The sequence below is a fragment of the Taudactylus pleione genome, unplaced genomic scaffold, assembly GCF_031769625.1.
Source record: "Taudactylus pleione unplaced genomic scaffold, aTauple2 ptg000677l, whole genome shotgun sequence".
In the NCBI taxonomy this organism is placed as follows: Eukaryota; Metazoa; Chordata; class Amphibia; order Anura; family Myobatrachidae; genus Taudactylus; species Taudactylus pleione.
In genome coordinates this window covers 1,889,481-1,908,586 of record NW_028285079.1, presented here as the reverse complement: position 1 = coordinate 1,908,586, position 19,106 = coordinate 1,889,481, and the positions used below count along the sequence as shown (strand labels likewise).

The 19,106-nt window shown below is 44.1% G+C and overlaps 1 protein-coding gene across 1 annotated transcript in view; it reads right to left on the bottom strand.

Annotated features, from left to right (window-relative positions):
- Positions 1–806: 806 nt before the first annotated feature.
- The window catches only part of LOC148478140 (F-box only protein 40-like), a 33,965-nt gene continuing 15,665 nt past the window's right edge, over positions 807–19,106 (bottom strand). Inside the window, exon 4 of the mRNA XM_088455885.1 lies at positions 807–2,073. Within this exon, the coding sequence (XP_088312011.1) occupies positions 1,882–2,073 (192 nt within the window). The 3' untranslated portion in view covers positions 807–1,881. The remainder of the gene's footprint in view (positions 2,074–19,106) is intronic.

Sequence of the window (19,106 nt, the reverse complement as noted above, 5' to 3'; positions counted from 1 at the left end):
CTGAATCTGCAGCAAACCACAGGGTGTGATGACATACCATATCTGTATTGCGCAAGGAACACGTCCATTAAGGCGTCAGACTTAATGAACGTAATTTCATTGCTTTGTTGAGTTTGAATGGCAGAAATTCAGTAGGTTTTGTGATATTTCAGATCATGTCTAAGTAGCCCTAATGGGACATGTGAAACCTTAAGGTCTTTTGCCTATGGAATATATATGTGCCTGTCATGTTATTGGCACTGCTCCTCTGCATGCCTACACCACTCCCCTACTACGCACCCACTACCCATGTACGCATGCCCGCTCTCTGCCTCTGCACGCCGGATCCTTTCATTGTATGTAATCGCTAGTCATGTGTACGCATGAAAAAAGACGTGGATTGTTATAATTGGCGTATGCACATTCCCAATAGGTGGCCTGCAGCCAAAAAATAGCCACAAATCACATTTACGTCTCGGGTCCAAGTAAGCCCCATGCTGATATTATTCTATGCAGGATAGGGGATGTACTGGGGCTTAAACTAGGCCCCAACATTCTACCCATGTGTGTCCCATAGGTGCCAGGTAACAGGAGAAAGGGGTGTGGCCAAGCATCACTGGGGCGTGCCATGAGTCACCGGGGTGTGGCCACACACCACCGCCCCCAAACAGTTGATCCAGAATGTCCAGATGATCTGTCCGGCCGTGTGCGTTATTCTCCTTTTTTTTTTTTTTTTTTTAAGAAACTCAATTTTATATTTATGTTCATGAACACGACACTGTATAATGTGCAAGGAGTTATCAATGAGAAAAACACCAGTCTACCTGTTCTATTTATTACATATTTATTATATATATTCCTGTCTATGTCACACATTCAAAATATATAAGAGATATGCGGCTCGGTTTTGGCTCAGATCTTCCTGCCAAGTTCGGATCTCGTAAAAGAGGCAAAGCGTCATCTGTTACGGGCATCTCGGTAAAGATGTTCGTGAAGGACGATGTTTTGCCTTGTTCTGATATCCAAACTAGGCGGGAACAACCGAGCTGAAACCGAACCGCACATCTCTAACATAAAGAAATGAGTTTCCGTGGTTACTGAGCTGCTGGGGATTAGGGATAGTTGGCAGCTCTGCTGGGTACTGAGGGTATAACTACATACGGGGCCAGCAGCACACGGCAGCCATGTGTCCCAGAGGATAACGTGTCTTACAGCGTAAATTTAATATGGCTTCATGATGGATTTATCCCCTCAGTTATATGACAATAATGAGGATAAAATGCCGGTATATATAACTCAGACTTATGTAACTTATAATAATCAGCCTGTTGGATAATGACTAGGCATGGGGCCAGATGTCATGGTGGGTTGGACATTATATTGGTGCATGGAGGGTTCCATTTGCTTAGGAATCCAGGTATGTGTGGTCATGCCCCTGCTAGGTGCAAAGGGTCATATTCTCTGCTTCTCTGCCCACTGGGACCTGCGTGTGCCAGTATGTAATTGGCACCAGGTGTGCCCATGCCACAGGCTGCAAGGTTGGGAGAATTAGGTGGGTGAGACTAGAACAGTCCAGGTTTAATAGGTAATATGGAGGTTCGGGGTCACTGGAGCCATCTGGGTTCTACTGGGGGTTGGGCACACAAAGGAGAAATAAGGGTCAAACTTGAGGTAGCTGAGGATAGACTTCTCCCACAGCATGATTGTTCCTCACCCATGTGGTGCTCAGAGATGAGGGACCCTGCACCCACCAACGCCATGTTAGGGGTTACACTGAGGGCATCAGAAGTGCCAGAGGAAACTTTGGGTCTTGCGAAGTGTCATTTGATAGTTTAGCCCCGGCCAATGGTGCCTTCCTGCCCCCTCTATCTCGGTGAGTGCGTTTCCGTCAGGGGTCAGTGGTTACAGCCTCCTCCTAAGGTTCAATAAACTCTCCTTCTGCTGCTGAGACCCGGTCACACTGGGGAGCTGGAACGGATCCTTTTTCCTCTCCGGGGAATTGAACGGACAAACCTTCAGGTGTTCAGACATGGGGGAGATGTCATCAAACTTCCACCGGTGGACGGGAGAGAAGAGGCTGCTGAAGTTCCAGACCTGAAACAGGAGAAGAGAACATGGATCATGGGGCGTTCTAGCCGTCATTTCATGTCATGTTCCTGAGGCAGCTCCGTGTGTTCCAGCATAATAACCTGCAGATCCCCTGGGTCTCACATATGTCCTTAGGGAGCACTAAGGACGAATGTTCTCCACGTGTATGTAGTACAGGTGTAGGAATTGGTGACTAAACAAATGCATGCGATAAGAAACAGACACGTAATGTTTTTCTACCTCTGACGAGATCTTGAAAACATGCGCTGCTACTGGCTGCTGAGGGGTGAGCTGAGAATCCTGCTGTGGGCAGATATCCAGTAACCCAGAGATGGGGCCTGTCTAGTAAAGCGGGAATTGGTGAAGACCAAACAGGGCCCCAGAGCACTACCCCAAACTCCCCTATTGTAATACGTCCCTGGTAAAGTTATCATCTGCCCAGTACAGACGCCAGGGGACTGATCGTGAGTCGGCTGGATCTCTGTGTACATGCGCAAATGGCGAGTTATTGTGCAGGTGCGAGTGTGCGCATATTTGCGTATCAGTCTAGTGAAACTTGGCCGGATCTGTCTTTCTGTGAAATTGGGCACTTTCGGAACCGGGAGTCAGCGATGTGATCGCACGGAACCGCTATGACTTGTTGGAGTGCCAAAGGAACACTGCATCACGCATATGGAACTATTCCACATAGCACGGGGCTGGCGCAAGTCACCATCAGCCGATACGTCTAAAAGTCAGCACTAAGATATAAGACGAGTCATTCCGGGAATGGAAATGTGATTATAGGGCTTTATGTACCATAATGACCCAGCAGAACACGGACGGAGAACTCCCTCTGCGGCATCATTAGTATATACAGAATTTATTCCTCCCCCCACGGCCCGATCGTTACGCCTGCTCAGAGGTGGCCTCATCTTTTATGTTCAGTAGGCGCCATTTCCACATCCAACCAGCATCCAGTATATGTACAACTGTAATCACCACATAGGTAAATGTCCCATCGTTCTATAACTCCCTGAGCTAATTAATACTATGGGGCATATGTATCAAAGCTTGATGTGAGATAAAATTGTAAGATATACATCACCAACCAATCAGCTTCCAACTTACATTTGGCAGGCTGTGTTTAAGAAATGATAGTTTGGAGCTGATTGGTTGGTGATATATATTTCACAATTTTATCTCACCTCAAGCTTTGATACATATGCCCCTATATCAGCAATGCATGCTCTTTGATAAAGCCTCCTCAAATGGAAGCGAAATGCGTCAGTGGTCTCGGCTACCTGTATCTTACAGTAATTCCATACAATTATAACCAAGGACCTTAACAATAAACCAAGCGGGAGCTGTTTATTACTATACCAGGACGGAGCTTTTATCACTAGACAGAAGCAGCAAATAACTAAGGTGGTCACAAGCTGGCTGAATTACAGACTAGAGAACTGCGAACACCGAACAGTCCTAAAGCTGGGACTCCGCATTCTGCGATTACAAAGCACCGCTCACATACTGCGTCCTTCTATGGTACAGACACGGAGGTCTGACCAATGAGGACAGTATCTGTTTACTTATAACTAAAGGTCCGGTGAGGAATTAGAGTCTGAAATAGACTTTTTTAAATACTTTGATGTTGGTTCTCATTGATGACTTTTTTCATATATGATCCAGTCATTGCATAAAATATATTTATACATAATTTATTATGATTAAATGTTCATATTAATTGTATTACGGTACTATGTATAGTGCATGAATTTTATTGATTCATGTTTATATAAAAATATTTGTATTTATTATAGTATAATGGCGTCTTGTTTTTTCTGTCATGTCAGGCCTTTTTATATAGTATAATTGGGAGTTATTAGTGCAACACCACACATGATTAATTAGTGCTGCATGGACTATTGGTGGATTAGTCTTATTTTAGTGGGGTCACACAACCCCACAGGTGTATGCTGCTATTCTTTACTGATTTATTATAACTAGGTCTATTAGCGCCAATCTGGAGTTGTGTTGGTTTAATACTATATCAAAGCTAAAGGTAAAATAAGAGGTTTTCCATTAATTTAAAAATCCCATATCCTCTGTATGGACCAATATAATATATCTGGTCGCTCCATATATATATATATATATAAATATATATATATATGTATACACATTACTCTGAGCATGGACAGCATGGTGGTACAGTAGTTAGCATTGCTGCCTTGCATCACTGGTATCATGAGTTTGTTTCTGCCAAAGGCCCTATCTGTGTGGAGTTTTCGAGTTCTCCCCGTGTCTAATGGGTGTATAGTATAGAATGTAACAATCCCTGGGGCATGGACTGTTGTGAATGAGACCTATTCTGTGTACAGTGCTGCGTAAGACTGTTTACACTTATAAGTAAACGTTGATCCAGGAATTACAGTTATATCCAATCAGATCTACATTACTTTGCCTCAATTTCCATTGTCAGATATTACAGATTTTACAACAGGACCCTCATTCCCTAATGAGCGTCTCAATGGTCCCAAATTCTAATGTTACATGAACTTACACCACATTTTATATTACTAGATCTTCCTAGGTACATTGCTATGTACTAGTGCAGGTGACCGTGTCAGTAGTTACCGCTGGAAGCATTCCATGCACTAATGTTACATTGCTATGTACTAGTGTAGGTGACCGTGTCAGTAGTTACCGCTGGAAGCATTCCATGCACTAATGTTACATTGCTATGTACTAGTGTAGGTGACCGTGTCAGTAGTTACCGCTGGAAGCATTCCATGCACTAATGTTACTTTGCTTTGTACTAGTGTAGGTGACCGTGTCAGTAGTTACCGATAGAAGCATTCCATGCACTAATGTTACATTGCTTTGTACTAGTGTAGGTGACCGTGTCAGTAGTTACCGCTGGAAGCATTCCATGCACTAATGTTACATTGCTTTGTACTAGTGTAGGTGACCATGTCAGTAGTTACCGCTGGAAGCATTCCATGCACTAATGTTACATTGCTTTGTACTAGTGTAGGTGACCGTGTCAGTAGTTACCGCTGGAAGCATTCCATGCACTAATGTTACATTGCTTTGTACTAGTGTAGGTGACCATGTCAGTAGTCACCGCTGGAAGCATTCCATGCACTAATGTTACATTGCTATGTACTAGTGTAGGTGACCGTGTCAGTAGTTACCGCTGGAAGCATTCCATGCACTAATGTTACATTGCTTTGTACTAGTGTAGGTGACCGTGTCAGTAGTTACCGCTGGAAGCATTCCATGCACTAATGTTACATTGCTTTGTACTAGTGTAGGTGACCATGTCAGTAGTTACCGCTGGAAGCATTCCATGCACTAATGTTACATTGCTTTGTACTAGTGAAGGTGACCGTGTCAGTAGTTACCGCTGGAAGCATTCCATGCACTAATGTTACATTGCTATGTACTAGTGTAGGTGACCATGTCAGTAGTTACCGCTGGAAGCATTCCATGCACTAATGTTACATTGCTTTGTACTAGTGTAGGTGACCATGTCAGTAGTTACCGCTGGAAGCATTCCATGCACTAATGTTACATTGCTTTGTACTAGTGAAGGTGACCGTGTCAGTAGTTACCGCTGGAAGCATTCCATGCACTAATGTTACATTGCTACATTGCTATGTACTAGTGTAGGTGACCGTGTCAGTAGTTACCGCTGGGAGCATTCCATGCACTAATGTTACTTTGCTTTGTACTAGTGTAGGTGACCGTGTCAGTAGTTACCGCTGGAAGCATTCCATGCACTAATGTTACTTTGCTTTGTACTAGTGTAGGTGACCGTGTCAGTAGTTACCGCTGGAAGCATTCCATGCACTAATGTTACTTTGCTTTGTACTAGTGTAGGTGACCGTGTCAGTAGTTACCGCTGGAAGCATTCCATGCACTAATGTTACATTGCTATGTACTAGTGTAGGTGACCATGTCAGTAGTTACCGCTGGAAGCATTCCATGCACTAATGTTACATTGCTTTGTACTAGTGAAGGTGACCGTGTCAGTAGTTACCGCTGGAAGCATTCCATGCACTAATGTTACATTGCTACATTGCTATGTACTAGTGTAGGTGACCGTGTCAGTAGTTACCGCTGGGAGCATTCCATGCACTAATGTTACTTTGCTTTGTACTAGTGTAGGTGACCGTGTCAGTAGTTACCGCTGGGAGCATTCCATGCACTAATGTTACATTGCTACATTGCTATGTACTAGTGTAGGTGACCGTGTCAGTAGTTACCGCTGGGAGCATTCCATGCACTAATGTTACTTTGCTTTGTACTAGTGTAGGTGACCGTGTCAGTAGTTACCGCTGGAAGCATTCCATGCACTAATGTTACATTGCTATGTACTAGTGTAGGTGACCATGTCAGTAGTTACCGCTGGAAGCATTCCATGCACTAATGTTACATTGCTTTGTACTAGTGAAGGTGACCGTGTCAGTAGTTACCGCTGGAAGCATTCCATGCACTAATGTTACATTGCTACATTGCTATGTACTAGTGTAGGTGACCGTGTCAGTAGTTACCGCTGGGAGCATTCCATGCACTAATGTTACTTTGCTTTGTACTAGTGTAGGTGACCGTGTCAGTAGTTACCGCTGGAAGCATTCCATGCACTAATGTTACTTTGCTTTGTACTAGTGTAGGTGACCGTGTCAGTAGTTACCGCTGGAAGCATTCCATGCACTAATGTTACTTTGCTTTGTACTAGTGTAGGTGACCGTGTCAGTAGTTACCGCTGGAAGCATTCCATGCACTAATGTTACATTGCTATGTACTAGTGTAGGTGACCATGTCAGTAGTTACCGCTGGAAGCATTCCATGCACTAATGTTACATTGCTTTGTACTAGTGAAGGTGACCGTGTCAGTAGTTACCGCTGGAAGCATTCCATGCACTAATGTTACATTGCTACATTGCTATGTACTAGTGTAGGTGACCGTGTCAGTAGTTACCGCTGGGAGCATTCCATGCACTAATGTTACTTTGCTTTGTACTAGTGTAGGTGACCGTGTCAGTAGTTACCGCTGGGAGCATTCCATGCACTAATGTTACATTGCTACATTGCTATGTACTAGTGTAGGTGACCGTGTCAGTAGTTACCGCTGGGAGCATTCCATGCACTAATGTTACTTTGCTTTGTACTAGTGTAGGTGACCGTGTCAGTAGTAACCGCTGGAAGCATTCCATGCACTAATGTTACATTGCTATGTACTAGTGTAGGTGACCATGTCAGTAGTTACCGCTGGAAGCATTCCATGCACTAATGTTACATTGCTTTGTACTAGTGAAGGTGACCGTGTCAGTAGTTACCGCTGGAAGCATTCCATGCACTAATGTTACATTGCTACATTGCTATGTACTAGTGTAGGTGACCGTGTCAGTAGTTACCGCTGGGAGCATTCCATGCACTAATGTTACTTTGCTTTGTACTAGTGTAGGTGACCGTGTCAGTAGTTACCGCTGGGAGCATTCCATGCACTAATGTTACATTGCTTTGTACTAGTGTAGGTGACCGTGTCAGTAGTTACCGCTGGGAGCATTCCATGCACTAATGATACATTGCTGTGTACTAGTGTAGGTGACCGTGTCAGTAGTTACCGCTGGAAGCATTCCATGCACTAATGTTACATAGCTTTGTACTAGTGCAGGTGACCGTGTCAGTAGTTACCGCTGGAAGCATTCCATGCACTAATGTTACATTGCTATGTACTAGTGTAGGTGACCGTGTCAGTAGTTACCGATAGAAGCATTCCATGCACTAATGTTACATTGCTTTGTACTAGTGTAGGTGACCGTGTCAGTAGTCACCGCTGGAAGCATTCCATGCACTAATGTTACATTGCTATGTACTAGTGTAGGTGACCGTGTCAGTAGTTACCGCTGGAAGCATTCCATGCACTAATGTTACATTGCTTTGTACTAGTGTAGGTGACCATGTCAGTAGTTACCGCTGGAAGCATTCCATGCACTAATGTTACATTGCTTTGTACTAGTGAAGGTGACCGTGTCAGTAGTTACCGCTGGAAGCATTCCATGCACTAATGTTACATTGCTACATTGCTATGTACTAGTGTAGGTGACCGTGTCAGTAGTTACCGCTGGGAGCATTCCATGCACTAATGTTACTTTGCTTTGTACTAGTGTAGGTGACCGTGTCAGTAGTTACCGCTGGAAGCATTCCATGCACTAATGTTACTTTGCTTTGTACTAGTGTAGGTGACCGTGTCAGTAGTTACCGCTGGAAGCATTCCATGCACTAATGTTACTTTGCTTTGTACTAGTGTAGGTGACCGTGTCAGTAGTTACCGCTGGAAGCATTCCATGCACTAATGTTACATTGCTATGTACTAGTGTAGGTGACCATGTCAGTAGTTACCGCTGGAAGCATTCCATGCACTAATGTTACATTGCTTTGTACTAGTGAAGGTGACCGTGTCAGTAGTTACCGCTGGAAGCATTCCATGCACTAATGTTACATTTCTACATTGCTATGTACTAGTGTAGGTGACCGTGTCAGTAGTTACCGCTGGGAGCATTCCATGCACTAATGTTACTTTGCTTTGTACTAGTGTAGGTGACCGTGTCAGTAGTTACCGCTGGGAGCATTCCATGCACTAATGTTACATTGCTACATTGCTATGTACTAGTGTAGGTGACCGTGTCAGTAGTTACCGCTGGGAGCATTCCATGCACTAATGTTACTTTGCTTTGTACTAGTGTAGGTGACCGTGTCAGTAGTTACCGCTGGAAGCATTCCATGCACTAATGTTACATTGCTATGTACTAGTGTAGGTGACCATGTCAGTAGTTACCGCTGGAAGCATTCCATGCACTAATGTTACATTGCTTTGTACTAGTGAAGGTGACCGTGTCAGTAGTTACCGCTGGAAGCATTCCATGCACTAATGTTACATTGCTACATTGCTATGTACTAGTGTAGGTGACCGTGTCAGTAGTTACCGCTGGGAGCATTCCATGCACTAATGTTACTTTGCTTTGTACTAGTGTAGGTGACCGTGTCAGTAGTTACCGCTGGGAGCATTCCATGCACTAATGTTACATTGCTACATTGCTATGTACTAGTGTAGGTGACCGTGTCAGTAGTTACCGCTGGGAGCATTCCATGCACTAATGTTACTTTGCTTTGTACTAGTGTAGGTGACCGTGTCAGTAGTTACCGCTGGAAGCATTCCATGCACTAATGTTACATTGCTATGTACTAGTGTAGGTGACCATGTCAGTAGTTACCGCTGGAAGCATTCCATGCACTAATGTTACATTGCTTTGTACTAGTGAAGGTGACCGTGTCAGTAGTTACCGCTGGAAGCATTCCATGCACTAATGTTACATTGCTACATTGCTATGTACTAGTGTAGGTGACCGTGTCAGTAGTTACCGCTGGGAGCATTCCATGCACTAATGTTACTTTGCTTTGTACTAGTGTAGGTGACCGTGTCAGTAGTTACCGCTGGGAGCATTCCATGCACTAATGTTACATTGCTTTGTACTAATGTAGGTGACCGTGTCAGTAGTTACCGCTGGGAGCATTCCATGCACTAATGATACATTGCTGTGTACTAGTGTAGGTGACCGTGTCAGTAGTTACCGCTGGAAGCATTCCATGCACTAATGTTACATAGCTTTGTACTAGTGCAGGTGACCGTGTCAGTAGTTACCGCTGGAAGCATTCCATGCACTAATGTTACATTGCTATGTACTAGTGTAGGTGACCGTGTCAGTAGTTACCGATAGAAGCATTCCATGCACTAATGTTACATTGCTTTGTACTAGTGTAGGTGACCGTGTCAGTAGTCACCGCTGGAAGCATTCCATGCACTAATGTTACATTGCTATGTACTAGTGTAGGTGACCGTGTCAGTAGTTACCGCTGGAAGCATTCCATGCACTAATGTTACATTGCTTTGTACTAGTGTAGGTGACCATGTCAGTAGTTACCGCTGGAAGCATTCCATGCACTAATGTTACATTGCTTTGTACTAGTGAAGGTGACCGTGTCAGTAGTTACCGCTGGAAGCATTCCATGCACTAATGTTACATTGCTACATTGCTATGTACTAGTGTAGGTGACCGTGTCAGTAGTTACCGCTGGGAGCATTCCATGCACTAATGTTACTTTGCTTTGTACTAGTGTAGGTGACCGTGTCAGTAGTTACCGCTGGAAGCATTCCATGCACTAATGTTACTTTGCTTTGTACTAGTGTAGGTGACCGTGTCAGTAGTTACCGCTGGAAGCATTCCATGCACTAATGTTACTTTGCTTTGTACTAGTGTAGGTGACCGTGTCAGTAGTTACCGCTGGAAGCATTCCATGCACTAATGTTACATTGCTATGTACTAGTGTAGGTGACCATGTCAGTAGTTACCGCTGGAAGCATTCCATGCACTAATGTTACATTGCTTTGTACTAGTGAAGGTGACCGTGTCAGTAGTTACCGCTGGAAGCATTCCATGCACTAATGTTACATTGCTACATTGCTATGTACTAGTGTAGGTGACCGTGTCAGTAGTTACCGCTGGGAGCATTCCATGCACTAATGTTACTTTGCTTTGTACTAGTGTAGGTGACCGTGTCAGTAGTTACCGCTGGGAGCATTCCATGCACTAATGTTACATTGCTACATTGCTATGTACTAGTGTAGGTGACCGTGTCAGTAGTTACCGCTGGGAGCATTCCATGCACTAATGTTACTTTGCTTTGTACTAGTGTAGGTGACCGTGTCAGTAGTTACCGCTGGAAGCATTCCATTCACTAATGTTACATTGCTATGTACTAGTGTAGGTGACCATGTCAGTAGTTACCGCTGGAAGCATTCCATGCACTAATGTTACATTGCTTTGTACTAGTGAAGGTGACCGTGTCAGTAGTTACCGCTGGAAGCATTCCATGCACTAATGTTACATTGCTACATTGCTATGTACTAGTGTAGGTGACCGTGTCAGTAGTTACCGCTGGGAGCATTCCATGCACTAATGTTACTTTGCTTTGTACTAGTGTAGGTGACCGTGTCAGTAGTTACCGCTGGGAGCATTCCATGCACTAATGTTACATTGCTACATTGCTATGTACTAGTGTAGGTGACCGTGTCAGTAGTTACCGCTGGGAGCATTCCATGCACTAATGTTACTTTGCTTTGTACTAGTGTAGGTGACCGTGTCAGTAGTTACCGCTGGAAGCATTCCATGCACTAATGTTACATTGCTATGTACTAGTGTAGGTGACCATGTCAGTAGTTACCGCTGGAAGCATTCCATGCACTAATGTTACATTGCTTTGTACTAGTGAAGGTGACCGTGTCAGTAGTTACCGCTGGAAGCATTCCATGCACTAATGTTACATTGCTACATTGCTATGTACTAGTGTAGGTGACCGTGTCAGTAGTTACCGCTGGGAGCATTCCATGCACTAATGTTACTTTGCTTTGTACTAGTGTAGGTGACCGTGTCAGTAGTTACCGCTGGAAGCATTCCATGCACTAATGTTACTTTGCTTTGTACTAGTGTAGGTGACCGTGTCAGTAGTTACCGCTGGAAGCATTCCATGCACTAATGTTACATTGCTATGTACTAGTGTAGGTGACCATGTCAGTAGTTACCGCTGGAAGCATTCCATGCACTAATGTTACATTGCTTTGTACTAGTGAAGGTGACCGTGTCAGTAGTTACCGCTGGAAGCATTCCATGCACTAATGTTACATTGCTACATTGCTATGTACTAGTGTAGGTGACCGTGTCAGTAGTTACTGCTGGGAGCATTCCATGCACTAATGTTACTTTGCTTTGTACTAGTGTAGGTGACCGTGTCAGTAGTTACCGCTGGGAGCATTCCATGCACTAATGTTACATTGCTACATTGCTATGTACTAGTGTAGGTGACCGTGTCAGTAGTTACCGCTGGGAGCATTCCATGCACTAATGTTACTTTGCTTTGTACTAGTGTAGGTGACCATGTCAGTAGTTACCGCTGGAAGCATTCCATGCACTAATGTTACATTGCTTTGTACTAGTGAAGGTGACCGTGTCAGTAGTTACCGCTGGAAGCATTCCATGCACTAATGTTACATTGCTACATTGCTATGTACTAGTGTAGGTGACCGTGTCAGTAGTTACCGCTGGGAGCATTCCATGCACTAATGTTACTTTGCTTTGTACTAGTGTAGGTGACCGTGTCAGTAGTTACCGCTGGGAGCATTCCATGCACTAATGATACATTGCTGTGTACTAGTGTAGGTGACCGTGTCAGTAGTTACCGCTGGAAGCATTCCATGCACTAATGTTACATAGCTTTGTACTAGTGCAGGTGACCGTGTCAGTAGTTACCGCTGGAAGCATTCCATGCACTAATGTTACATTCCTATGTACTAGTGTAGGTGACCATGTCAGTAGTTACCGCTGGAAGCATTCCATGCACTAATGTTACATTGCTTTGTACTAGTGAAGGTGACCGTGTCAGTAGTTACCGCTGGAAGCATTCCATGCACTAATGTTACATTGCTACATTGCTATGTACTAGTGTAGGTGACCGTGTCAGTAGTTACCGCTGGGAGCATTCCATGCACTAATGTTACTTTGCTTTGTACTAGTGTAGGTGACCGTGTCAGTAGTTACCGCTGGAAGCATTCCATGCACTAATGTTACATTGCTATGTACTAGTGTAGGTGACCGTGTCAGAAGTTACCGCTGGAAGCATTCCATGCACTAATGTTACATTGCTTTGTACTAGTGCAGGTGACCGTGTCAGTAGTTACAGCTGGAAGCATTCCATGCACTAATATTACATAGCTTTGTACTAGTGCAGGTGACCGTGTCAGTAGTTACGGCTGGAAGCATTCCATGCACTAATGTTACATTGCTATGTACTAGTGTAGGTGACCGTGTCAGTAGTTACCGCTGGAAGCATTCCATGCACTAATGTTACATTGCTATGTACTAGTGTAGGTGACCGTGTCAGTAGTTACCGCTGGAAGCATTCCATGCACTAATGTTACATTGCTTTGTACTAGTGTAGGTGACCGTGTCAGTAGTTACCGCTGGAAGCATTCCATGCACTAATGTTACATTGCCTTGTACTAGTGTAGGTGACCGTGTCAGTAGTTACAGCTGGAAGCATTCCATGCACTAATGTTACATAGCTTTGTACTAGTGTAGGTGACCGTGTCAGTAGTTACAGCTGGAAGCATTCCATGCACTAATGTTACATTGCTTTGTACTAGTGTAGGTGACCGTGTCAGTAGTTACAGCTGGAAGCATTCCATGCACTAATGATACATTGCTTTGTACTAGTGTAGGTGACCGTGTCAGTAGTTACCGCTGGAAGCATTCCATGCACTAATGTTACATAGCTTTGTACTAGTGTAGGTGACCGTGTCAGTAGTTACCGCTGGAAGCATTCCATGCACTAATGTTACATTGCTGTGTACTGGTGTAGGTGACCGTGTCAGTAGTTACAGCTGGAAGCATTCCATGCACTAATGTTACATTGCTTTGTACTAGTGTAGGTGACCGTGTCAGTAGTTACCGCTGGAAGCATTCCATGCACTAATGTTACATTGCTATGACCTAGTGTAGGTGACCGTGTCAGTAGTTACAGCTGGAAGCATTCCATGCACTAATGTTACATTGCTATGTACTAGTGTAGGTGACCGTGTCAGTAGTTACCGCTGGAAGCAATCCATGCACTAATGTTACATTGCATTGTACTAGTGTAGGTGACCGTGTCAGAAGTTACCGCTGGAAGCATTCCATGCACTAATGTTACATTGCTTTGTTCTAGTGTAGGTGACCGTGTCAGTAGTTACCGCTGGAAGCATTCCATGCACTAATGTTACATTGCTATGTACTAGTGTAGGTGACCGTGTCAGTAGTTACCGCTGGAAGCATTCCATGCACTAATGTTACATTGCTTTGTACTAGTGTAGGTGACCGTGTCAGTAGTTACCGCTGGAAGCATTCCATGCACTAATGCTACATAGCTTTGTACTAGTGTAGGTGACCGTGTCAGTAGTTACCGCTGGAAGCATTCCATGCACTAATGTTACATTGCTTTCTACTAGTGTAGGTGACCGTGTCAGTAGTTACCGCTGGAAGCATTCCATGCACTAATGTTACATTGTTATGTACTAGTGTAGGTGACCGTGTCAGTAGTCACCGCTGGAAGCATTCCATGCACTAATGTTACATTGCTTTGTACTAGTGTAGGTGACCGTGTCAGTAGTTACCGCTGGAAGCAATCCATGCACTAATGTTACATTGCTATGTATGTACTAGTGTAGGTGACCGTGTCAGTAGTTACCGATAGAAGCATTCCATGCACTAATGTTACATTGCTATGTACTAGTGTAGGTGACCGTGTCAGTAGTTACCGCTGGAAGCATTCCATGCACTAATGTTACATTGCTTTGTACTAGTGTAGGTGACCGTGTCAGTAGTTACCGCTGGAAGCATTCCATGCACTAATGTTACATTGCTATGTACTAATGTAGGTGACCGTGTCAGTAGTTACGGCTGGAAGCATTCCATGCACTAATGTTACATTGCTTTGTACTAGTGCAGGTGACCGTGTCAGTAGTTACCGCTGGAAGCATTCCATGCACTAATGTTACATTGCTTTGTACTAGTGTAGGTGACCGTGTCAGTAGTTACCGCTGGAAGCATTCCATGCACTAATGTTACATTGCTATGTACTAGTGTAGGTGACCGTGTCAGTAGTTACCGCTGGAAGCATTCCATGCACTAATGTTACATTGCTATGTACTAGTGTAGGTGACCGTGTCAGTAGTTACCGCTGGAAGCATTCCATGCACTAATGTTACATTGCTTTGTTCTAGTGTAGGTGACCGTGTCAGTAGTTACCGCTGGAAGCATTCCATGCACTAATGTTACATTGCTATGTTCTAGTGTAGGTGACCGTGTCAGTAGTTACCGCTGGAAGCATTCCATGCACTAATGTTACATTGTTATGTACTAGTGTAGGTGACCGTGTCAGTAGTCACCGCTGGAAGCATTCCATGCACTAATGTTACATTGCTTTGTACTAGTGTAGGTGACCGTGTCAGTAGTTACCGCTGGAAGCAATCCATGCACTAATGTTACATTGCTATGTATGTACTAGTGTAGGTGACCGTGTCAGTAGTTACCGCTAGAAGCATTCCATGCACTAATGTTACATTGCTTTGTTCTAGTGTAGGTGACCGTGTCAGTAGTTACCGCTGGAAGCATTCCATGCACTAATGTTACATTGCTATGTACTAGTGTAGGTGACCGTGTCAGTAGTTACCGCTGGAAGCATTCCATGCACTAATGTTACATTGCTTTGTACTAGTGTAGGTGACCGTGTCAGTAGTTACCGCTGGAAGCATTCCATGCACTAATGTTACATAGCTTTGTACTAGTGTAGGTGACCGTGTCAGTAGTTACCGCTGGAAGCATTCCATGCACTAATGTTACATAGCTTTGTAGTTTGTACTAGTGTAGGTGACCGTGTCAGTAGTTACCGCTGGAAGCATTCCATGCACTAATGTTACATTGCTTTGTACTAGTGTAGGTGACCGTGTCAGTAGTTACCGCTGGAAGCATTCCATGCACTAATGTTACATTGCTTTGTACTAGTGTAGGTGACCGTGTCAGTATTTACCGCTGGAAGCATTCCATGCACTAATGTTACATTGCTTTGTACTAGTGTAGGTAACCGTGACAGTAGTTACCGCTGGAAGCATTCCATGCACTAATGTTACATTGCTTTGTTCTAGTGTAGGTGACCGTGTCAGTAGTTACCGCTGGAAGCATTCCATGCACTAATGTTACATTGCTATGTTCTAGTGTAGGTGACCGTGTCAGTAGTTACCGCTGGAAGCATTCCATGCACTAATGTTACATTGTTATGTACTAGTGTAGGTGACCGTGTCAGTAGTCACCGCTGGAAGCATTCCATGCACTAATGTTACATTGCTTTGTACTAGTGTAGGTGACCGTGTCAGTAGTTACCGCTGGAAGCAATCCATGCACTAATGTTACATTGCTATGTATGTACTAGTGTAGGTGACCGTGTCAGTAGTTACCGCTAGAAGCATTCCATGCACTAATGTTACATTGCTTTGTTCTAGTGTAGGTGACCGTGTCAGTAGTTACCGCTGGAAGCATTCCATGCACTAATGTTACATTGCTATGTACTAGTGCAGGTGACCGTGTCAGTAGTTACCGCTGGAAGCATTCCATGCACTAATGTTACATTGCTTTGTACTAGTGTAGGTGACCGTGTCAGTAGTTACCGCTGGAAGCATTCCATGCACTAATGTTACATAGCTTTGTACTAGTGTAGGTGACCGTGTCAGTAGTTACCGCTGGAAGCATTCCATGCACTAATGTTACATAGCTTTGTACTAGTGTAGGTGACCGTGTCAGTAGTTACCGCTGGAAGCATTCCATGCACTAATGTTACATTGCTTTGTACTAGTGTAGGTGACCGTGTCAGTAGTTACCGCTGGAAGCATTCCATGCACTAATGTTACATTGCTTTGTACTAGTGTAGGTGACCGTGTCAGTATTTACCGCTGGAAGCATTCCATGCACTAATGTTACATTGCTTTGTACTAGTGTAGGTAACCGTGACAGTAGTTACCGCTGGAAGCAATCCATGCACTAATGTTACATTGCTATGTACTAGTGTAGGTGACCGTGTCAGTAGTTACCGCTGGAAGCATTCCATGCACTAATGTTACATTGCTTTGTTCTAGTGTAGGTGACCGTGTCAGTAGTTACCGCTGGAAGCATTCCATGCACTAATGTTACATTGCTATGTACTAGTGTAGGTGACCGTGTCAGTAGTTACCGCTGGAAGCATTCCATGCACTAATGTTACATTGCTTTGTACTAGTGTAGGTGACCGTGTCAGAAGTTACCGCTGGAAGCATTCCATGCACTAATGTTACATTGCTTTGTACTAGTGCAGGTGACCGTGTCAGAAGTTACCGCTGGAAGCATTCCATGCACTAATGTTACATTGCTTTGTACTAGTGTAGGTGACCGTGTCAGTAGTTACCGCTGGAAGCATTCCATGCACTAATGTTACATTGCTATGTACTAGTGTAGGTGACCGTGTCAGTAGTTACCGCTGGAAGCAATCCATGCACTAATGTTACATTGCTATGTACTAGTGTAGGTGACCGTGTCAGTAGTTACCGCTGGAAGCATTCCATGCACTAATGTTACATTGCTTTGTTCTAGTGTAGGTGACCGTGTCAGTAGTTACCGCTGGAAGCATTCCATGCACTAATGTTACATTGCTATGTACTAGTGTAGGTGACCGTGTCAGTAGTTACCGCTGGAAGCATTCCATGCACTAATGTTACATTGCTTTGTACTAGTGTAGGTGACCGTGTCAGTAGTTACCGCTGGAAGCATTCCATGCACTAATGTTACATTGCTTTGTACTAGTGTAGGTGACCGTGTCAGTAGTTACCGCTGGAAGCATTCCATGCACTAATGTTACATTGCTATGTACTAGTGTAGGTGTCCGTGTCAGTAGTTACCGCTGGAAGCATTCCATGCACTAATGTTACATTGCTATGTACTAGTGTAGGTGACCGTGTCAGTAGTTACGGCTGGAAGCATTCCATGCACTAATGTTACATTGCTTTGTACTAGTGTAGGTGACCGTGTCAGTAGTTACCGCTGGAAGCATTCCATGCACTAATGTTACATTGCTTTGTACTAGTGTAGGTAACCGTGACAGTAGTTACCGCTGGAAGCAATCCATGCACTAATGTTACATTGCTATGTACTAGTGTAGGTGACCGTGTCAGTAGTTACCGCTGGAAGCATTCCATGCACTAATGTTACATTGCTTTGTTCTAGTGTAGGTGACCGTGTCAGTAGTTACCGCTGGAAGCATTCCATGCACTAATGTTACATTGCTATGTACTAGTGTAGGTGACCGTGTCAGTAGTTACCGCTGGAAGCATTCCATGCACTAATGTTACTTTGCTTTGTACTAGTGTAGGTGACCGTGTCAGAAGTTACCGCTGGAAGCATTCCATGCACTAATGTTACATTGCTATGTACTAGTGTAGGTGACCGTGTCAGAAGTTACCGCTGGAAGCATTCCATGCACTAATGTTACATTGCTTTGTACTAGTGCAGGTGACCGTGTCAGTAGTTCCGGCTGGAAGCATTCCATGCACTAATGTTACATTGCTATGTACTAGTGCAGGTGACCGTGTCAGTAGTTACCGCTGGAAGCATTCCATGCACTAATGATACATTGCTTTGTACTAGTGTAGGTGACCGTGTCAGTAGTTACCGCTTGAGGCATTCCATGCACTAATGATACATTGCTTTGTACTAGTGTAGGTGACCGTGTCAGTAGTTACCGCTGGAAGCATTCCATGCACTAATGATACATTGCTTTGTACTAGTGTAGGTGACCGTGTCAGTAGTTACCGCTTGAGGCATTCCATGCACTAATGATACATTGCTTTGTACTAGTGTAGGTGACCGTGTCAGTATTTACCGCTCGAAGCATTCCATGCACTAATGTTACATTGCTTTGTACTAGTGTAGGTGACCGTGTCAGTAGTTACCGCTTGAGGCATTCCATGCACTAATGATACATTGCTTTGTACTAGTGTAGGTGACCGTGTCAGTAGTTACCGCTGAAAGCATTCCATGCACTAATGTTACATTGCTATGTACTAGTGTAGGTGACCGTGTCAGTAGTTACCGCTGGAAGCATTCCATGCACTAATGTTACATTGCTTTCCTTCATGGCTGGTCCATTATTTGCAGATTTTTTCTATGCTAGAACAAACTGTTTAGCCTAATAACGCTTTTGTGGTCAATTGCAAACTGCTGTAATTGCTGTATCCACATTTTCTTGGGAACTTTAACATTTTCCCTTATTTTACACCTGGTTCTCCTTGTCCTAGGAAACAAGTAAAATAGCAGCTTAACTATAATGAAATGTCCGTATAGAAAATAGCGCTCTATGGGGCAATGGAAAGAAGGTCAGAC